Source organism: Sceloporus undulatus, chromosome 6 (assembly GCF_019175285.1).
Source record: "Sceloporus undulatus isolate JIND9_A2432 ecotype Alabama chromosome 6, SceUnd_v1.1, whole genome shotgun sequence".
Classification (NCBI taxonomy): Eukaryota; Metazoa; Chordata; class Lepidosauria; order Squamata; family Phrynosomatidae; genus Sceloporus; species Sceloporus undulatus.
In genome coordinates this window covers 168,927,566-168,948,521 of record NC_056527.1, presented here as the reverse complement: position 1 = coordinate 168,948,521, position 20,956 = coordinate 168,927,566, and the positions used below count along the sequence as shown (strand labels likewise).

General features: G+C 43.2%; 1 protein-coding gene across 1 annotated transcript in view; it reads left to right on the top strand.

Annotated features, from left to right (window-relative positions):
* ITGA11 (integrin subunit alpha 11) overlaps positions 1–20,956 on the top strand; it is a 52,963-nt gene that overhangs the window by 4,042 nt on the left and 27,965 nt on the right. The window contains exons 2-14 of the mRNA XM_042472327.1: positions 2,187–2,298; positions 11,318–11,427; positions 11,959–12,050; positions 13,148–13,262; positions 13,901–14,028; positions 14,552–14,700; positions 15,130–15,274; positions 15,541–15,706; positions 16,072–16,142; positions 17,642–17,786; positions 18,012–18,160; positions 18,800–18,940; positions 19,649–19,852. Of these exons, the coding sequence (XP_042328261.1) occupies positions 2,187–2,298; positions 11,318–11,427; positions 11,959–12,050; positions 13,148–13,262; positions 13,901–14,028; positions 14,552–14,700; positions 15,130–15,274; positions 15,541–15,706; positions 16,072–16,142; positions 17,642–17,786; positions 18,012–18,160; positions 18,800–18,940; positions 19,649–19,852 (1,727 nt within the window). The remainder of the gene's footprint in view (positions 1–2,186; positions 2,299–11,317; positions 11,428–11,958; positions 12,051–13,147; positions 13,263–13,900; positions 14,029–14,551; positions 14,701–15,129; positions 15,275–15,540; positions 15,707–16,071; positions 16,143–17,641; positions 17,787–18,011; positions 18,161–18,799; positions 18,941–19,648; positions 19,853–20,956) is intronic.

Below are 20,956 nucleotides of genomic sequence, written 5' to 3'. Positions count from 1 at the left end.
CCAGGCTGGTTGGATGGGAAACCCATTGCAAAGGAGCCATCCGCTGTGCTGAAACCCTATCCCTGGAATAGGTTCGGAATTTTGCACCAAAACATCCAGGGACAGCCACATTGGCCATATAGCAAATCCAATCAAAAATCCACTGAACAGAGGTCCCTTTATCGTCCAGCCCAAAATATCATGCCTTTTGGTTGGCCATTAAAGGTATCGCTGCTTGGGTGGATTTTTGATTGCATTTTGCACGGTTTGTTTTAAGGTCCAATGAAAGCCCAAGGCAGAAGCCAACATCTGCTACTGTCTCTGAGCATTTATTTTATTTCAGTGGTTTAATGAATCGATGAAATAATTTGAAATAGTTCAAATATATTATTTTCGCTGCTGCGATTGTAACAGAAGTCTTTCTATATCTCTTCTCGATTCGATCGGTCGGTTTCATTATCTCTGCTTTGTACCAAACGTACATTGATACTGAAATTCTCTGGTTTCAATATCGATGTACATCTTAAACTCACAACATTTCTCATTCCCAATGTACGATTTTTCAGTGACTCACACCTATTGGAAAGAAATCCCTGCCTCTTACATATTAAATCATTCTTAAAAACCGTCCAGGACATCAAGATAATCCCTGCAGAATTTCCATTGGCCTAATATGAACCTCAGAGTTGCTGAAGTATGGATTCGTCGTCCGTAATTTCCGGGCGTCACTTTCTACCCTTTGTGTGCGGTTCGGAGGAAACTCTGTGTATCTTTGGCCGTTTGGGAGTTGCTATGGTGACTTCCTAATAAATGCTTCAGTTTCACCAGTAGCTGAAAAAAGGCACACCAGACCTCCTTTTTTCCCCCCGTGAGCTTTATTTCCTTCTTCTATTAATTTTGGAAGCATTTTGCACAGAACGCTCCACAATTTTAAAAAAAGGAACAGGAAAAGGGGAGTTTTAGGTTCTTTCAGTGTTTTCCAAGGCATTCAAGGTTCTAAAACACAAAGCCCGAAAAACCCACAAAAAACTATGGATGCTGGTTGTGAAAGCTTTCGACTTCACATATGGATTTATTGTTTTGATGCATGCTGGTTTTATTTGTTCTTTTAAACACGTAGTAGGATCTCAGCCTTGGTCATACAGACAGTTCAATCTTTCCTCCTCCTTTTTTTACTAAAGCAAAACTATGTGTTCCTTTGACATGCTTAGCCAATGTAGTAAAGTCTTCTTTTTGCAGAACCTCAGTCCTATGGCAGTACTACAGTTCCCAGGGGTTTCTCTGCAAAGGATCCAGGCAGAAGCAAAGAGTCAGACAAGGAGCTGAGATGGGTCTGAAGATTAAGGAGTCTGTTTCCAGAATAGCAGAGCCCCTTTAAGTCTCTGTCGGAGGAGAGTCTCAGGAACGATGGAGGACCCCTTGATGGCTTTAACAGGAGGCTGTCTGTGCAGTTAGAGGACTAGAAAGCCAAAGGCCCTTGAGTTCATTGCTTTGCATCCCAATGGTACCTATGAGATCTCAGAACTGAGTACTGGGTGAGAGTTAAAGGAGATGTCCAAGGTGCTCAATGGGTTCAGGACCTTGGAGAGCTCTGAAATCAAACCCTGCGTGGATTTCCTTCCAACTACTGCTAGCTTTTCGGGATGTTCCTTCTACTAAGGAACTTGTGTGATGTGCCATTCCATCTTTGACCTTAAAACAAAACAAAAACTGCAAAGGATGACTGGAAAGAGAAACGGATGAACTGGAACATATCCACAAACTCCAATCCGCCAACAGTGGGTTGAAAGGAGACAATGGCTTCCTGGTACATGACGCATGGATAACTTTGGTTAGCACCCCAGCATCATGGGGATGCTCTTGGCCAGTTTATCCCATTTCCTTACTGGTTCCCAGCCTGCATAGACCACCTTCCAAAACTTCTTCCATCATTCATAGGGTCATCCACCAATCTTGGTCTTAGGCAACATCTTCCCTTTTGGCAAAGGGATCTTGCAGCACCTTTGAGGCTAACACAAAGATAGAAGACTCCCTTGCAGTATCTTGGATGAGAGATTTAAAACTGAAATTGGAAAAAAAATGAATGCAAAACCTCAAATGTATTTGCTTCCTTATTTGTAATTGCATTGCTTTTGTCAATTTGGAACAGCCATCTTGGCCTCCTCCTCCTTGCGCAGCTAAGCTCTTTCCACGTTTCCTTCTTTAAGGGTTCTGCGATACCTTCAACATTGACACCAAAAGGCCACGAATTATACCGGGCTCCAAAGAAGCGTATTTTGGCTACACCGTTCAGCAGCATGAAATCAATGGGAAGAAATGGTAAGTGAATACTCTTTCATTCCTCTAGTAAACGTTTCCGCCGTGACATCGTTTTTTAGCCTTATGGCACATAATGAGTTGTTTGTGGTGTCTGCAATGGTTCTGGATTTGCTCTTCCAAATGCTGTGATTTTTGGGGGGGTTGTTAGTTATTTAGCCTTCTGTGTCAGAGAGCTCTGGTGTCACAACCAACTACAATTCCCAGAATTCCATAGCATAGAGCCAGGGCAGTTAAAGTGGCATCAAACTGCATTAATTCTCTAGTATAGCAGCCGCCCTATTGAGCCTATGATATAGGACTTGTTATAAATAGTTGAATAAATAGTTATGCAAATGCTAGATCTCCAGGGAGAGCCAGGCCTTCCATGTCTTTCCTTCTCTTCGAATGCCTGAAATATTATATCCCCCAAGTAAAGAAAGTGGCTGAACATGTCTTTTTATTTTTCCTCCTCTTTCCCACAACCCCCCAAAAAATAAATCAAAAAGAGAAATGCTGTCGTAAAGCCACCATGACTCACGATGGTTAAAACATGACTCACTAAACAAACAAGGCTTCTATACTACAAAACCGAGGGAGCGCTCTTATGAATTTGGTGGCATGAGGGCAGTGCGGTGCCCAGCGGCCGTCCAGCTCTCCTGGGTCTGGAATTGGCGCTGGAGAGGATGGGAAATGCACAGAGCCCCAAAGCCAAACCACAACCTGATGTTTAAAAGGGAAAACCAGATGACCATCATTGCTGGCTGCTGGCAGCCGGCAGGTTTTCCAAGGGCTCCTGAAAGCGGGAGGCCTTTAGAAGGAGAAGCGGCCGAAATTAAACAATCTGGGAGAAATCTGCTCCAAAGGAAAGGCTGGTATAACTCAGAAGAACAATTCCAGTCCCTGGCCTCCCACCAAGTATCTGAAGAGGAATTTAAGTTTGCTTAGTGTCTTGGATGGGTTCGAAGGCTGCGCCTTTTCCAAAAATAAAAAATAATCCCCCCCCCCAAAAAAATGTATGTCACATACATAAATATTGGCTGTTTGGGGAATAGAAAGTGAGAAGTTGGTGTGTATACACACACACACACACACACACACTTTAAATGGATTCACCAACTTGTCACTATATATATATATATATCCCAGAGCTTGGAAAAGTTACTTGTAAATGGAAGTACAATGGGCCGTTGGTATCTGCTGGAATTTGGTTCCAGGAGCATAGCATAAATCTCCATTGACAGGCAGGCCTTTCCCAAATAGATACAGGCCACAAAAATCGGAAACTGTTACCCCTCCGAATCTGTAATATAACCACTGTTTGATTTGCTTATTTTAAGATATGTTTTAAGCTGTGAATTGTTATTTTAGGGGGTGGGTGGGATACTGGGATATGGGATTGTAGTGTCTCGGACAGAGAGGCAGGATATAAATAAAAAATATTACTATTTATTATTATTTATTATAGTCCAATGCTCAATCCACTAGGCCACACTGCCTATTCCTGCATAAAATAACCATCAGGATTCTGCCTGGTTTGAATCTGGAGGAAGAGATGCATTTTCCCCCCAAGAAGCCCACTCTTCCAAGAGTAGCTAAATCCCACCTTCCCCAAATAATCTCTCCCTTTGCTTCAAGGAGGGCAAGCGATGCCTCTTTGACTCCTATTTATTTGCTACCTGGATCCCTGCAAATGTGTGCTTGCATGCAAAGGGCTGGTTTCTTCATTGGCATCCATCTCTAGGGCAGAGGGCCAAGTGCTACACATTTTGGGAAGGGGGCTTCAAGGTCTGACTTTGCGGTCATGGAAACTATGAGAAGAAAACCTCAGGATTAGCAAATTCCAAGAGAGGTGGGGAGAAGCCATTTGCGCGGCTCTCAACTCCAGCCAAGGCATTAGCTCATCTCGGGTTGTCATTGTCTTTCCAGATCAGGGCCGTCTTAAGCTCATTCTTTCCTAAGTTAGTGCATTTGGCTCCTTGCGTTTCTTAAAAAAGAAAATAAGTGCACGCGTTTTGGCTCCCTTTTTTCCCTTTTCTGATGAGCGCCGTCACTAGCTGTCAGTATAAACCAAGTTGCATCAGGGTTGCAGGATAGCGTTCTCTCCGTCTAGTTGGAAAACTCTGAAACCTTTTTAGCAGGTGTACTGTCTGTTGTAACTCGAGCCATTGAATCTAATCTCCGCGCACATGTTGGTAACTTAACCTGATATATGTACATTGTAAAGGTTTTATAGATCCCTCTGGCAAGGATCCTAACACAGGTGTGCATTGGGTTTCTCCTGATCTAAGGCGCAGAGATAAGCAAAAAGTCGGGGCAGATAATTAAATTGTCTGGCTAGACATTTCCTGGTCGACACTCCTCTGCTCCCAGCAGAAAGAAATGTTATAGGCATATAAATGAATGTAGAAATTTAGGAGTTCTAACTTGGTACCAATACACAGAGTGCCATGTGCATTCAGCCATAAATTCAGTTTTGCATTCAGGTGTGAATTTAGTTGCAAGTGTTATCATTCAACACAAGGGTAGCATAGCACCTTCAGTGTAAGCGGAGCTTTGCAATTCACAAACCCTAAGTACAGTTGGCCCTCCTTATCCACAGATTTTGCATTGAGGGATTCAACCATCCACGGCTTGCATTAAAAAAAATTGCAAAAGCAAACCTTGATTTTGCCATTTTATATAAGGGACACCATTGTATATTAGGGGACTTGAGCATCCAGATTCGGTATGGTCCTGGAACCAAACCCCAGTAGATAACAAGGGCCCACTGTAGGTTCTTGGCCATGAGATACTATTGGGGAGGGCTGCAAGAAGAGATGTGAAACCTGAAATTCATGAGAAATGGAAGTGATGCAGAGCATATCTGGAAATTAACTAGAAAGGACTGGCAGGCACATGTTTTAAGAAACTCCATGAGATGTTTCGGGGCATGAATGCAGAGGCTGAGCAAAGAAGGGAGGCATCATCATCATCATCATCATCATCATCATCATCAGTGTATGATGCATCTGTGGTTGATACATACCGCACCCTTCTCAATGACCTCCCCTGCATGCTCTGCAACAGGAGAGAGCAAGCGATGTGGGGTTTGCTGATTCTACTTTGAGTTTGCATTCCAAATTTTCAGAGAGCTGTCCAATGTCTTGAACCCATTTTTGCTGATAGCATTCAGTATATGAGCTCCTTTAAAGCTGGGCATAAAACCCAGACTTTAGGGGGTTTTCAGCAGGGATTTAAAGCAACTTGAAAGTCTAGAATAAAAGCCAAGGGTAGATCCCTTCAGATGTGCCATCGTCTGCCACATTTTCAACCTACAAAATAGGTCTGCAGCTCTCTAGTCCCTCTCTCATCCTTGGGCTGAATGACCAAGCAGGAACCTGAAGGAGGCCTGATCCTTCCAACCTGGGAACTCAGAAAACTTGGTTTTAAATCCCTAAATACTTGGGGTAATAAGAGCGCTCCAAGGCAGACATGACGTCCTCCGTCTTACTGTAATTTGGAAGAAGGGAAGGCACTCAGGGGAGGCCAAGCAGTCTGAACTGCTTCCAAGATTTCCAGCAATAAAGGTTCTGATCTGCAAAACCAATTTCCCCAGCAATCTTGGCTGTGGGTCTTTGGAGGTCTGGCTGACAGCTGGAGGCATCAGTCGGGGATTTGGGAAAGGATGGCATCTTTTTGAAGGGATGGGAAGATGGAAGGGAAAGTTATGTCAGGACTATAGCTCCCAGAATCCCCCCAGCCAACTGCCAAGGTGATTTTGGGCATTGGTAGTCAGAAAAAGTAACTTTTACAAGCTGTGGGTATGTGTAGAATGTGCAAGGCTCAGCTAGATCATTTTCAACTTCTTAATCTTACTATAAAGTATCATGACTGCAAATTCTACCTGGATACAGTCCCAACCAAATCACCGGTTTTCAAGGATTTGACTGCAATATATATAGATAAGAACATTGCCCTGGTTGCCTCCTCCTAGACATGTCCATATGCAACACTTTTGTACATATTTCTGCTTCTGTGTGTTAACAAGATGACCGTATATTTATGTACAGCAGGCTGCTTTATTGTGAATACATGGAATGTTTTGCAAGTAGTACATAATGGGGTTTGTGTGTTTATTATGTATAGATAAATTGATCCCAGCTGTAAGCTTACAGAAAATCCATAAGCAAGAAATGAAGGCAAAAACACTCACTCCATTCCCCTCATCCAACTTGCATTCAGAACACAATGTGCACATAACGGGTTTCGAACATAGTGGTGCCGAACACAGATGACCTGTTTTAATCTCACCATAAACCCCTTTGGATAGACTTTGGCTGAGATGTTATGCTAAGCAATGAGAACATAACTACATTCACAAAGGCATGTGACAGTTGTGCAATGCTACCTCACTAGTGAATTGTGATGTTATGGGACTAAACATGAATGCCCATGTGATAGGCGTCAATGTGCAAGGCACAACACGCAAACTGCACACCAATGCACAATGTGCATCGATGCACAATTCCATTTGTGTAGCCACAACGTGAACACCTCTGTTACATAACAGTGCCAAAGTTTAATCCTCTGGTCTATGGCAATGCACACCTGTGTGCATCACCGAGAGGATGCCAGTCTGTACTGTATTGTTTTCCATAATTTTTGTCTAACATCCCAGCATAAGGGAGCATCTGTTGCTATCTTGTTGTATCTTGTGACATAGAATTCCATAAATAAATTATGAGCAATGTTAAGACGCACCTGCTTTGGTTGTCCTAAACATATTGACCTCCTTAAGGCTTTCCCTACTAGCAGGAGTTCAAGAAATACACTGGATACAGATCTAGTTTCTAGAAACTTGTGGTTCTGACCTTAATCAGTCATTTGAGAATTGTCAGGGAGATGGGGGCGATTGCAACCCATGTTGCCCCACCATCACTTTTGCTGGACATTTTGCACTCTTTTTTAATTATTGCTTTGGTTGGAGTGGGAGACTTTAGGGGTGGAAGAAGTAAGTGGCCACATCTGCAGCAGGTTTGGGGTACTTTTGGTCAGTTTACAAGTGCAAAATTGCCCAAACATTGGTGCAAGGAGCTGACAGGTCACACTTCATCCCCCCCGCCGCCCGCTTTGGTTCCCATCAACCACATTTTCTAGATCAACAGGCATAATCCCCCCCCCCCTTTAAAAAGCACTGGAGAGATGATTCAAACACAACCCTCCCTGTGCCAAGTTGTGAGTTAAACTCCGCACATTTTAGATGATGCTCTGTAATTAGAAGTATCTCGTCTCAAAGCTGCGGTCGCTGAGAACATCTGTTTAAATTACAGTTGTGTCAGATTTGGATGGGAGACCTCAATGTCAAACAGGAAGGAAAAACCCCTTGTTGTGACAACGCACAGCGGTCCCTTCCCGGCTTGTTCAAGATTAAAAGGGATCTTCCTTTGGGGTTTTCCCCATTGTGAAATGGGATGCTTCTTTTTTTAAAGATGCAGGGTTTACTAATTTGGGTAGGTCCACTGGCCAATTTTCCAGCTCTGGGAGCCACAGAGCCTGGCATAAAATAGCCTCTGTTGGAAAGCATTCAGTTTTGGAAAAGGTTTAACTGGCATCCCATACTAGAGTAGACCCACTGACTTGAAAGGTTGGATGGTGACAAAATGTAGGTATATCCAATTGATTCAATGGCTCTGTCACCCTCCAAGACAGCAGTATCTTTCAGTTTCCAACAGCTCTTACTCTCAGGAAGTTCTTCCTAAGGTTTAGATAGAATCTCTTTTCCTGTAGTTTGCATCCATTGCTCCATATCCTAGTCTCTGGAATAGCAGAAAACAAGCTTGCTCCTTCCTCAATATGGCATCCCTTCAAATATTTAAACAGGGCTATCATGTCCCCTCTTAACCGTCTCTTTTCCAGGCTAAACATCCCCAGCTCCCTAAGTCTCTCTTCATGGGCATGGCTTCCAAACCTTTCACATGGTTGCCCTCCTCTGACCGGAGTCAATTCCTTTGCTAGGACCATTTTTGTTGATCTTAACACTCCTCACATCTCTCTTTCTTCCTGAAACTGAAATGGCTGCTCTGTCCTCCATAAACTCTGTCTCCTTCTTGCGGTCACTGAGCAAGCAGAAACTGATGGCTTTTCCACACATAGCTTTGGACCGGCTTCATAGGAATCTGGATATTGGCGGATGAATGAATCCAGAGCGGCGTGTGACCTGAAGCCACCCTTCCAAATGTATTCCCTCGGCCACACACACCTCTCTTGCTGCAATCTAGGCCAGTGTCATCTTGAAAACCACACACCATAAAACCCATTCTAACTACAGGCTCTAGAGACCTACAAAGGCAATAGGATGACTTTTCTCTTGTTGTCGTTTGCCATCAGGCCAAGAAATTCAAGTCGACAGGTGACTCAAAGGCACATGCAGACACACAGAATGATGCAAAATTAATGCAGCAACTTAAATTGTTCCTTTAATGTTTGCACTAAAAAGTGTGTGTACACTGAACCATCAAAAAGTAAAAATGTCACTATCTCAGCCATCCATGAAACAAGGCTTGAATTTTGGAATATAGCTTGGTCTTAGGTTCTCCATTAGTCGGACCCTTGCATTCTTGACTCTTTCTTTCCTTCTAAGGCACAACCGAATGGATGCCCATCAGCATTTCTGTGGTTTTCTTCTAGAGTTTTAATAATGCCTCCCTTGCAAACCTAAACTTCTCCTGCCCAATTCCAAAGGCATATAATGACCCCAAAGCTATATAAAGCATTAAAGTGATGAATCATTCGAGCTCAGAGCTATGGAGGAAACCCAAAACTCATAACAGACATGACCATGAATGTGGCAAAAAAAAAAAAATTGAGATGAATGGGAGATGCATTTTTGGGTTCTTCTTGGACAATGACACATTGTTTTCCGCTTGAACCTTAAATTGTTAATGAGCCGCGCTCATTGGACCTCATGGAAACTTGGCGTTTGTGGGAATATTTTCCCACTGACTTTCAAGGTGGATATATAGGGATTAGCTCCTGCAAATGTCTGGACGCTGACTACTGCTTTAAAAATAGCGTTTTCACGATAGCCAGAATCCTATGGCTAGTCCCAAATAGAGTAGACCCAATGGGATGTTTCTAGGTCTTGACTCCCATTCAACCATGGACTCAGTGGGATTAACCAAAAGGATTTAGGCCATAATGCGGCACCTGGCTAATAATAATAATAATAATAATAATAATAATAATAATAATAATAGATTTATTTCTAGCCCGCCCAATCATGAAGAATCCAGGCAGGTTACAACAGTATGTTGTATGGAGAAGTGTCTCTTTGACCATCATGATGTGCCAATTGCCATTCAAGATAAGACATTCCTCTTGTTCGCTTTGCATCATGGTAGCATTTGAAGCTGGGATAAGGACAGATAAAAAATTAATTCCAATGGAACTCTATGCAAATTCACACCTGGGGGAAAAAACGTAACCAAAAAGCTCCAAAAGGTCACTTTCCCAAACTCTGGCTGTTTCATATGTGTGACCCAGGATCCAGCAACAACAAAAGCATCCATAAGCAAAGGGTGGCCTTTTGCATGGGGTCCAGGGAGCGGTTACTTTTCTTCTCCACAAATCCAAATACCCCCATTTTCTGCTGCGATCCTTCTCAAAATGGCAGCAGGAGGTGATGTCATGTCCCTTACTGTTGGCATTCTGAGAGGGACTAATGGTATTTGGGTGCTGGGGTACTTGTGGGAATGAAGTGTGAATGTTTCCATGTGTTTGTGGAGGGCTTCAGGGAGCACTATGCCCATCCCTGCCCTAAGCAACAGAAGGCATTTTCCATGCGCTGCATTTGACCATTGCATTCTGTTTCTACTTGATATCTAGGCTGCATCTACACTGCAGATCGAAGGCAGTCTCATACTGCTTTAACTGCTGTGGCTCAGTGCAATGAAATCCTGCCACTTGAAGTTTTGTGTGATATTTCACCTTCTCTATCTGAGAAGTCTGGTGCCACAACAAACTACAATGCACTTGCATCATATGTGGCTTTCAGCATATGCTGAAAGCTGTGTGCCGGTAGAGGCAATGGCATGCGTGCCACAGACAGAAGCCCCATTGTTTCAATGGGGCTCCGCCATACATGGTATTTCCAGAACAAATCCCTCACATAAGGGAAGGATGCACTGTATTCCATAGGATGAAGCCATGGCACTTAAAGTGGTGTCAAACTGCATTAATTCTGCAGTGCGGCAGCAGTCCCCATCCCACCATAAGCAGTTTCCTCCAGGACAGAAAAAGGGGAGAGAAAGTTTGACAGGATGCAAAGTCTTCAGAAGGCCCCTTTCCATCCAATCCACCATGGAATAAATACATACAAAGACCGAGTAAATAGTTCCAAGGAATTACAGTAAGTGAGGCTGTTTCCTGTCCTCCGTTGCAACCATTCTCTTCCTCCTCTTTTAAACAGCTGATACATTTAGGGACCAAACTGTGGGTTCCTTCCAGCTTTTGCTTTGGGTGATTTGCAAAAGAGCTCTCTTCCAAACAGGAATTAGCAACTGTTTAGATTTTCTTATGCTTCCCGGCTGTTCTGGGGGAGCTGCTGCTGGCGTTGCATGAACTCTTGCTCTGCAACTGTGTGGTTGGGTCCTGGGAAAGGGTCCCCTCGCTTATCCCCAAAGCGGCTTGCAATTTGGAAATGCCCTCTGCAAGGAGGACGCAGAAAGAGAAGCGGCAGTGAAGAAAGGTCCAAATTGATATTAGTGCAAGGACAAAACCAGATACAGCAGAGATGGGGCATTTTCAGCAGGCTCTTTTAGCAAAAATCCAGCCCAGTACTTTCTAATCCCTTGGTTTCAAAGGGTTCTTTGGTGTACAATCTGCTGGCTGAGACATTGTCTGCAGGGAGTGGGGCTTTCATGGTCCATACTTCAAGGAGCATCCAAACCAGTGCATCCAACTGAAGCATCAGGGACCTCATGGGTCATGGAGTCCAATCCCTTGCTCAGTGCAGGATCTCCAGCTAAAACATCTCTATCTCTCTACTTCTCTGTTCCTCCAGGTTGGTGGTAGGAGCCCCTTATGAGACCAGTGGCCATCAGAAGACGGGAGATGTCTACAAATGCTCCGTCGATAGTGAAGCCAACAGCACCTGCTCCAAACTCAATCTTGGTAAAGTTGTGAGATGAAAAGACACCATGAGACTATGATCTCTCTGTGATGCAATGAAATGTCTACAATGACCCACTTATCTTTCGCATGCAATGGCTACCAGCTTTTTAAATTTTGTAATCTGAAGTGGTTCTAGTCAGTGTTTGATGCATAACACACATATGTGCACAAACAGTGATAACTTTTATTGGCCAACCAAAATGCACCAAATACTTGTTGCAAGCTTTTGAAGCTCCATGGGTTTCTTCATCAGGCAAGATGTTACGAAGCAAAAACAATTACTATTTATGCCGTTGTATTTAATGGGACTTGAACATTCATGGATTTTAGTATCCATGAATGGGGTCCTGGAGCCAAACCTCTGTGGATAACAAAGGCCCACTGGCCTTGATCCATGAGAAGAGGTGGGTAAGAAGCAATAGTAGTAATAGTAGTAGCTGTTGTTGTTGTTGATATTATTACATAAAGGAATCTGCACCACAGCTGTCTCCGTTTTCCCCATCCTGGCTAATTTTGACATTCCTTTCCAAGGAAGAGTAACTCTTTCCAATGTGTCGGAACGCAAGGACAACATGCGCTTGGGTTTGAGCTTGACCACAAACCCCAAAGACAACAGCTTTCTGGTAAGACTTGACTTATGTGCCAAGTGGTGCCCTTGAATTATAAATGTTCTTCAGGCTAGTACCCTTCTCATTCGGCTTGCTGGGATCCATGTTTAACCCGAACCTGTGCCATGGGGCCATTTAAGTACACGATTTTGCCACTGGGACAGTCTTCTGGTCACCCAGATCTCAGGGCTTGACCCTTGTCCTCCGGTCTTATTTGCTCTTCTCTTTGCTCTCCTCCAGAGAGAGGGGAAGGAATCTCAGGGTGAGAGCATTGCCTTAAAAAGTGGGAGCCTGTGCCCTTTTTTCGACTTTTGGAGAAAGACAATTACTTACCATTGACTATAAATCAACCTCATGTACAAGTCGAGGGCAGGTTTTGGGTCCAAAACCATGGATTTTGACTCAGATAAATCGAGGGTGAAACTGAAGAGCATACAATGAAGATCTAAAGAGGGACGCAAAGGAAAATAATGCCCAAAAGCTTAACAAAAGTCCAGCTGGCACAACTGTTTATACTTACTGTAAATGCTGGATGGATGAGAAAATGGAAGGGAGTCAGTGCTTCCAAGACGGAATACACTTTTGCCTTTCACCAAAGAATGATTCCCTTTTAATAAGAGTTAAAGTGTAATATTTACATTGACCAGTAGATAAGTTGACTCAGGTTTTGGGGTCAATTATTAGAGTAAAATTTCTAGACTGATGAGTATGTACAGTATATGTTTGTTTATTGTATTTACTTATCACCTCCTTGCCCACTAGGTACCCTAAGATTATTTTAATCTGATGTTAACTGTTTCATAATGTTGTTTTTCTTTTTTGCAATTATGTGGATTAGTTTAAGAAAGGGTGAATAAGGGCATTTACGTATGTTTATGTGTTTTAATATTCATTTTATGTTGTAACTTGCCTTGATCCTTTCAGAGAGGCAGGATATAAACTAAACCTATTTGGGGAGGATGCTTTACATGGCCCTTGCAGGCAGAGTCCCAGTCTTTTGGAGTGTATTGCAAACCGGCGTCCCACATTTGGGCCAAATTCCCTGGGCGCTGAGTCTGGTGTCGTTTTGCTAAAGCCTTGTTTCTCTTCCTTTCTCCCTTTCCTTGACGCAGGCCTGCAGCCCGCTCTGGTCTCATGAGTGCGGAAGTTCTTACTACACCACAGGAATGTGCTCCAGGGTGAACTCCAACTTCAGATTCTCCAAGACGGTGGCTCCGGCTCTGCAGCGTAGGAGAAACAGCTTCCGTTGGCTCTCTCTTTCTCTTTCCTTCATTCCTTCTCTCTCATTAATTCTCTCTTTCCTTTTGCTCTTTCTGTCCCTTTCTCTGACAGTGATCGAAGACTCAATACCTCCAATCACTTCCAGCCCCTGCTTTGCAAATTGTTTTCAATGAATGCATACCTAGAGAGATCTTGCAGTGCCTTTGAGACTCATTGAAAGAAAGAAGTTGGCAGCAGGAGCTTTCCTAGGCTTCAGTCTACTTCCTCAGATGCAATAATAATATAGAGTGATCTTTTAGCCCCTTTGAGACTCACTGAAAGAAAGAAGTTCGAAGCGTGAGCTTTCCAAGGCTTCAGTCTACTTCCTCAGATGCATGCTCCTGCTGCCAATTTCTTGGTGGTGTCAAAACTGCATTATTTCTACAATGTAGATGCACCCTCTGTAAAAAAAGAGGGAATGTGTCAGCTCAAAAACCTGGAAAAATTGGGGAGAAAATAATCCAAAATTGGACAATAGGACAGAGAGAAAGTCTTGCCTATCTCTCAGTGCTCTCTTTAGCCAAGAAGTGGGGAATTGGAAGTCCTGCTCCTTTTCCTGCTCACAGGCAAGATGTCTAAATGATTTCTTGCCCATCTGTTCTCAGGATGCCAGACGTACATGGATATCATTATCGTCCTGGACGGATCCAACAGCATCTATCCCTGGGCGGAAGTGCAGGATTTCCTGATAAAAATCTTGAAGAAATTTTACATCGGTCCAGGCCAAATCCAGGTGAGAAGACGCATGCGGGAGAGAACTGCATGCCAACGCATTGTGTTCTTCTGCAGTTAAGTCCTGCATGGTTTGTAGTTTAAAAAATCAAAGCTGGCAAAGGAGCTCATAGGTTGCAAAAGCGTTAGATTCATTTTGGGATAGGAGGCGGATGCTGACATACAGCTGGAGGTATATCTTGGGGCTGGAGGTCACAAGGCGATCTGGCTTTATGGTGCTGAAATGAAACCCAAACATCCAGCTCTCCTTAATATTAAGCCCATTGATTGCACCTCACCAACCCCTGAGTTAAAGTAAAAGAGGGTTAAGAACAACTTTGCTTTTAAGACAACAGTTTTGTCAAGAAGTGGACTTTGCTTATATTGTATTCAGTCTGCTGTGCCACATATATCAATATTAAGATTGCAATATGCAGTCATGGTTACTGAAGGTGTGCAAGACTGATTCCATGTTGAAAATAAAAGTGTATTGAAGCAGGGAGATGCAGCATTCCCAGCTCAGCTTGCTTTGTTTTCCACCTTAGGTTGGAGTCGTCCAATATGGAGAAGACGCTGTGCATGAGTTTCATTTGAATGACTACCGGTCGGTTAAGGATGTTGTGGAAGCCGCCCGACACATCGAGCAAAGAGGAGGGACATTAACCCAGACGGCGTTTGGGATTGAATTCGCTCGGTGAGCATCCCACCCAAACCTTGCTGCATCCGTACTGCAGAAATAATCCAGGTTGACACCGCTTTAAATGCCATGGCTCAATGCTATGACATTCTGGGAAGTGTAGTTTTGGAGATATTTAGCCTTCTCTCTGCAGCCAACTGCAATGCCTCGAATTTCATAGCATTGAGCCATAGCAGTTAAAGCGGTTATTTCTGCAATGTGGATGCAACCTAATTGTGTAGAACATCAAATGCATTTAAAGACCCATTTAAAGTAAATGCATTCAAAGGTTTAAAGTGCTTTCTTTTAAAAACAGTTCTGAATAAACAGAAGACTGGCTGTAGAAACCAAGAGCTGTATGGAGCTGGTGTTTCATTTGCAAAGCAGATGCTGTAGCAAGATGCCCTTATTTGTGTTTCGTTTTTTCCTGCATCTCTTGGATTTCAGCTCAGAAGCGTTTCGGAATGGCGGGCGGAAAGGGGCGAAGAAAGTGATGATTGTCATCACGGATGGGGAATCCCACGACAGTTCGGACCTGGAGAAGGTGATTGAAGGCAGCGAAAAAGACAACATCACCCGATACGCCGTGGCCGTAAGTCTCTACTACCCTCCTCTTAAGTAGAGTCTAGGAAAGATATTTTACTGCACTGTAGTCTTTGTAACCAGCTCCGACAAGCCAAAATCTATCCATTACTAAGCAAGCCGAATGGAAGATCAGATCTTTGTTGTGTAAAAATCATGCTGGAACTGAATGTAGACATCCTTGTAAACCGTTAGCAAGTACCTTAATCCATTGCAACTTGGTAGGTTTTGCATTTGGAAGCCATATCCTTGCAAAGCTGGTGCTTTTTCATCCAGGTCCTTGGTTACTACAACAGAAGAGGGATCAATCCCAAAGCTTTCCTGAAGGAAATAAAGTATATAGCGAGTGACCCAGATGAAAAACACTTCTTTAATGTCAGCGATGAAGCCGCTCTGAAAGACATTGTGGATGCTCTTGGGGAAAGGATTTTCAGCTTGGAAGGTGAGTCCTTGTTCTCTGATATCCCAGCCGTTGTTGCCTGCGCTTCCCTTTATCATAGAATCATAGAAATCATAGAAAGGTCATCTACTGATTCTCAAACTCTGGTCCTCCAAGTGTTTTGGTCTTCAGCTCCTAGCAGCCTCAGCCATCTTGGCCAAGAGTCTGGGATTCTGGGAGATGAAGTCCAAAACACCTGGAAATGCCAGAGTTTGGGAATCATCGTCCAACCCTCTTCTGTGCAGAAATACACAGATCAATCACTCCTGAGAGATGTCTATTCCATTGTTGGACACTTCTTCAGCATCCTTCTGTCCTCCATTAGAAGGTGTCCAGTAATCCTGCAAGTGCCTTTCTTCCATTTTTAGGAACCAACAAGAATGAGATCTCCTTTGGCCTGGAAATGTCCCAGACTGGATTTTCATCGCATATTGTAGAAGTGAGTGAATAATAATAAAAAACAGTGCACTTGTTTCCACCATTTCCGTCCATGATCCATGTGTCCTGCGCAATGTGGTTGATATTAGTGAGCCTAAGAGGTTTTTTGGTGTGCGATGGGTGCGCATGCATCCCTCAAAAGGCCCATGTATGGTAGCAGAGGATACCTGGATTATTTGTATCTCAGAAGCTGGCAGCCATTCCAAATTCCTGGCTCCTCGGCTTCCGAAAGAGCGCTAATTCCCTGACGCAGTTGGAAAGGAAAGATTTCGAGCGAAGGGTCCAGAAATGCTCAAATAGGCTTCTGTTTGGATCTTCGGAGAAAATGATACCCAAGGAATGCTGTTTTTGATAGCATGTTGACTGGAAATGGAGACGAAAATGGTCCTTGGCATGACCTAACCTGGATTTGTTCCTGGCAGGACATTTAGCGCATGCAATCCAACTATGATCCATGGGTTAGGAAGAGCATCCTTATTATGGGGCAGAAGAGGGCTGGTGGCTGAAGGGGAAAGGGTCAGAAGTTGGCAAAGTAAGGTCTAACTAGCATTGCAGTGGTTTGAGCATTGGACTATGACTCTGGAAACCAGGGTTCGAATCCCAGCTCAGCCATGGAAACCTACTGGGTGACTTTGGTCAAGTCACACTCTCTCAGCCTCAGAGGAGGGCAATGGCAAACCCCCTTTGACAAAATCTTGCCAAGAAAACCCCATGATAAGGTTGTCTTAAGGTCAACATAAAAATCATAAAGGACTTGAAGGCACATAATAACAACTACAGTAAAATAACCAGCAGTGCTACTACACACAACACTATCGAGTTTCTGTGTCAACATTGCTAGGAGTAACTTGCGTATGTCCTTCCCCAAACACAGCAGCAAATAAAGAGAATGTGTTACCATATATATATATATATATAGACTCACAAGGACATGTTCCCTGCTTTTGTTTTCTTTGGGTTTTCTTTTTCTTTAAGCTGAGCTGCCAAAATTGACAAGTCTGGGAGAAATTGGCAGGTCTCCGAATATTTCACTCACTGACTTGGCCAGGGCTCCTTGGCACATTCCTGGAGCCCTTTTGCAAAACAGGAGGCTTTTTTCCTCACAGCGGCTAAAGGACAAAGATTAGATCGGAGCAGAATGTGCTGCACGGTTCTAGGTAACAACGGTTAAAAATCCCAAAGGAAGAGATCCGGGTATTGGTTTGGTTTTCTTCTGGAATAATAGCATTTGCCAGGCATAGAGGTTTATCGCACTGGGGCTGGTTTCGGCATTAAAAGGGAGATTAAAATGCATTTAAAGCATCCCGCAAATGAAGCGGAAAAGTATTGTTGCTGAAATCCTGGAAGTAAAAAGATGCACATTAATGGGGTTTTTTTTGTGACCATAGCACTTATTATTAGGAGCCGTTCAAAGTGGTTGCACATGTATATCGCAAAAATTGCAAATGGCAGCTTGACCCTTTGTCTTGTAATTAAGGGTCTTGTCCTTTTTATGAATAGGATGGGATCTTACTGGGAGCTGTGGGTGCCTATGACTGGAATGGAGCCGTGCTCAAGGAAACCAGCAACGGCAAAGTGGTCCCTCACCGGGAATCCTATCTCCAGGAGTTTCCAGAGGAGCTGAAGAATCATGGGGCTTATCTAGGTAAGACAAGGAGGCAGAAACTACTGGAAATGGAGACCTCTTTCCAACAAGTCAGTTGCTTCCAATGCGAAGTCAAAGGCTTTCATGGCCGGCATCCATAGTTTTTTGTGGGTTTTTCGGACTATGTGGCCATGTTCTGGAAGAGTTTATTCCTGATGTTTCACCAACATCTGTGGCTGGCATCTTCATCCTACTGCTGTGTGTTTGTGTTTGTTTGTGCCACAGGTTACACTGTCACTTCGGTGGTTTCAAGAAGACGCGACCGAATTTACGTAGCCGGGGCGCCCCGGTTCAACCACACGGGGAAAGTGATTATTTTCACAATGCACATCAACCGAAACCTCACCATCCACCAGTCGCTGAAAGGAGAACAGGTAAAATAAAAATTTAAACTAGAAAGTTAAGATGGTTAAAGTCTGGTGCAAACCTGCAGCAATCCTCATGCTGCACTTATATGTAGACTACAGATGTATTGTATGCATTTTATGGCATATATGTACTTGTGTGTGTCGTAATCCTACTATTTCTATGTTTCGGAGAGGGCAATCCTGAAATTTTTCATCTTGAGAAGTGTGAGACAGCCATATGAGATTCGAAAGCAATGCCAAATCTTCCATCTTAGAAGAACACCATCCTTGAAAATGGACTTATACATTATCTTTCAACTTGATGCAAATAGGCTCAAATCCCGCCATAAACAAATGACTCTACCTTGCTGCAGACTTTGAGAAAGGAAAGAAATAATTCAGCGGAAAGAAACCACTCGCATCATAAACAGCAGCAATGACTGGGATCCTTAATCTCCCCGAATCAAAGTTTTTAATCTGTATATTTTCTTTTCTAGGAGAGATGTCTAGACAAGGAGATGACAGATAGTTTCCGTTTTTGAAAATGCCTCTCATTCCGGCATTATCATTCCAGATGCCTTTAATTTCTTGGAATTATGCTAAAATATAGAAACCCACAACAAGTCTCCAACTTGTTCCATGTATTTTTCTCCTATCTTTTTTCAGATCGGTGCCTATTATGGAAGCGAAATAAATTCCATAGATGTTAATGGGGACGGGGTCACTGATATTTTGTTGGTTGGAGCCCCAATGTACTTCAGCGAAGGAAGAGAGAAAGGAAAGGTGTATGTCTACACTTTGAAAGAGGTAAATTATTAGGTGGATTTGTGCTTTTCCAAGAAATAAAAGAAACACAAAGGAATGTGTGCATTTGAAATGGAAAATATTAAAATGTGCTTAACTAAATGAAAATACATAGAAACATTCTTTGCTCAATGCGGGGAAAGTTGCATAAATCAATCATGCAAATAAATGTGCAAAACACGAAAATGCATTTGATTTCACATTCTGCAGTTTTCTCAATGAATTGGAGATTATTTTTGCATCTCTCCATCCTATACATACAAAAATACATGCTAATAACACCCTGGAAATGGTTTGAGCCTAAATGTTAAACGTCCATTGATAGAGTATTTGTTTTTCAATGCCGTCCAATAATTTCCAAACATGGAATTTTAATGTATTTTTAAAATACATTTTTTTCCCTCTTTGGAAAACCCCAATAAGTTTCTTAACAGAAGGCCAAAAACAATAGCAGACCACTTGGCAGCTGACTTTAATATACGCTGCAATATATAGTCTTTTTGCTATGTTTCGGTGTTTGATCTTATTTATAACCTGAAACATTTATTCTCTGCCTTTTCAGTCTAAAAACCACAGATGCCAGTTTTCAACTAATATTTTTAAAAATGCAACATAAAAAGGGAATAAGTTGTAGCATTTTAAAAACATAGGGGATATATAGGATCTTACCCTATGTGTGTTCCCACATATCTTTGTGTCTTTTCCTTGAAGGACCGGTTTGTCTCCAGCGGATCGCTGAAGGACTTGCCCAGCTACCAAAACTCCAGGTTTGGCTCCTGCATCGCCTCCGTCCCGGACCTGAACCAGGACTCTTACAACGATGTGGTTGTCGGTGCGCCTCTGGAAGATGACCACCAAGGAGCAATATATGTCTTTCACGGACACAAGGAGAACCTCATCCGGAAATATAAGCAGGTAGTAGTCATCCTGTAGTAATAATAATAATAATAATAATAATAATAATAATAATATAGTTTATTTTGTACTGTTGTTCCTGAGATCACAGTGGTGTACAACAAATAAATAAAACAATTAAAACACCATAACCCAAATACCCCGACATACACAATATCATATTAGAATAAAACAGTAAAACAGTTAACAATTTAAAAACAGTTAAAACCATACAAAAAAAACAACCCCATACAAATGGCTGAATAGATGGAATCCACCGATTTTATTGCCGGAGGAAAAGAAAATTACCAATAGGCTCATGGAGGAAAAGCCTGGCGGAATAAAAAGGTCTTCAGGTTCCTCTTAAAACCATCAAGGGTGGTAACTGTGTGGAGCTCATGGGGGAGAGAGTTCCAGAGCTGAGGTGCCGAGATTGAAAATGCCCTCCAAGATGAATTAAGCCGAGCATCTGGAACTCTCAAAAGATGTTTCCCACCCGACCTGAGAGTGCGGGGCAGATTGTATGGGGAGAGGGGGTCCTCCAAGTACCCTGGGCCCAAGCCATTTAGGGCTTTATAGGTAATAACCAACACCTTGTATTCGGCCCGGAAGCAAATAGGCAGCCAATAAAGATCTTTCAGGACTGGTGTTATATGGCTGGCCCTGGAACATCCAGTAACCAGCCTAGCAGCCATATTCTGCACTAATTGAAGCTTCTGGGTTTGGTACAAGGGTTGCCCCATGTAAAGCGCATTACAGAAATCCAATCAAGAGGTTACCAGAGCATGTACCACAGTTTCAAGGTCCCCCCGGCCCAGGAAGGGACGCAGTTGGCATATCAGCCGAAGCTGATAACAAGTGCTCCTGACCATCGCATCCACCTGGGAACTAAGGTGAAGCGACGAGTCCAGGAGCACCCCCAGATTGCGAACAGAGTCCTTCACAGGGAGCGTGATCCCATTCAGGACAGGTGGAAAAATTTCCTTCCCCGGGCCAGGAGAGCCTATCATCAGTACTTCCGTTTTCTCTGGATTCAGGATGAGTCTGTTTTCCCTCATCCAGCCCATTACCGACTCCAAGCAGGCATTAAGAGGAGAGATGCCATCCCTAGTCACCGCATCAGTC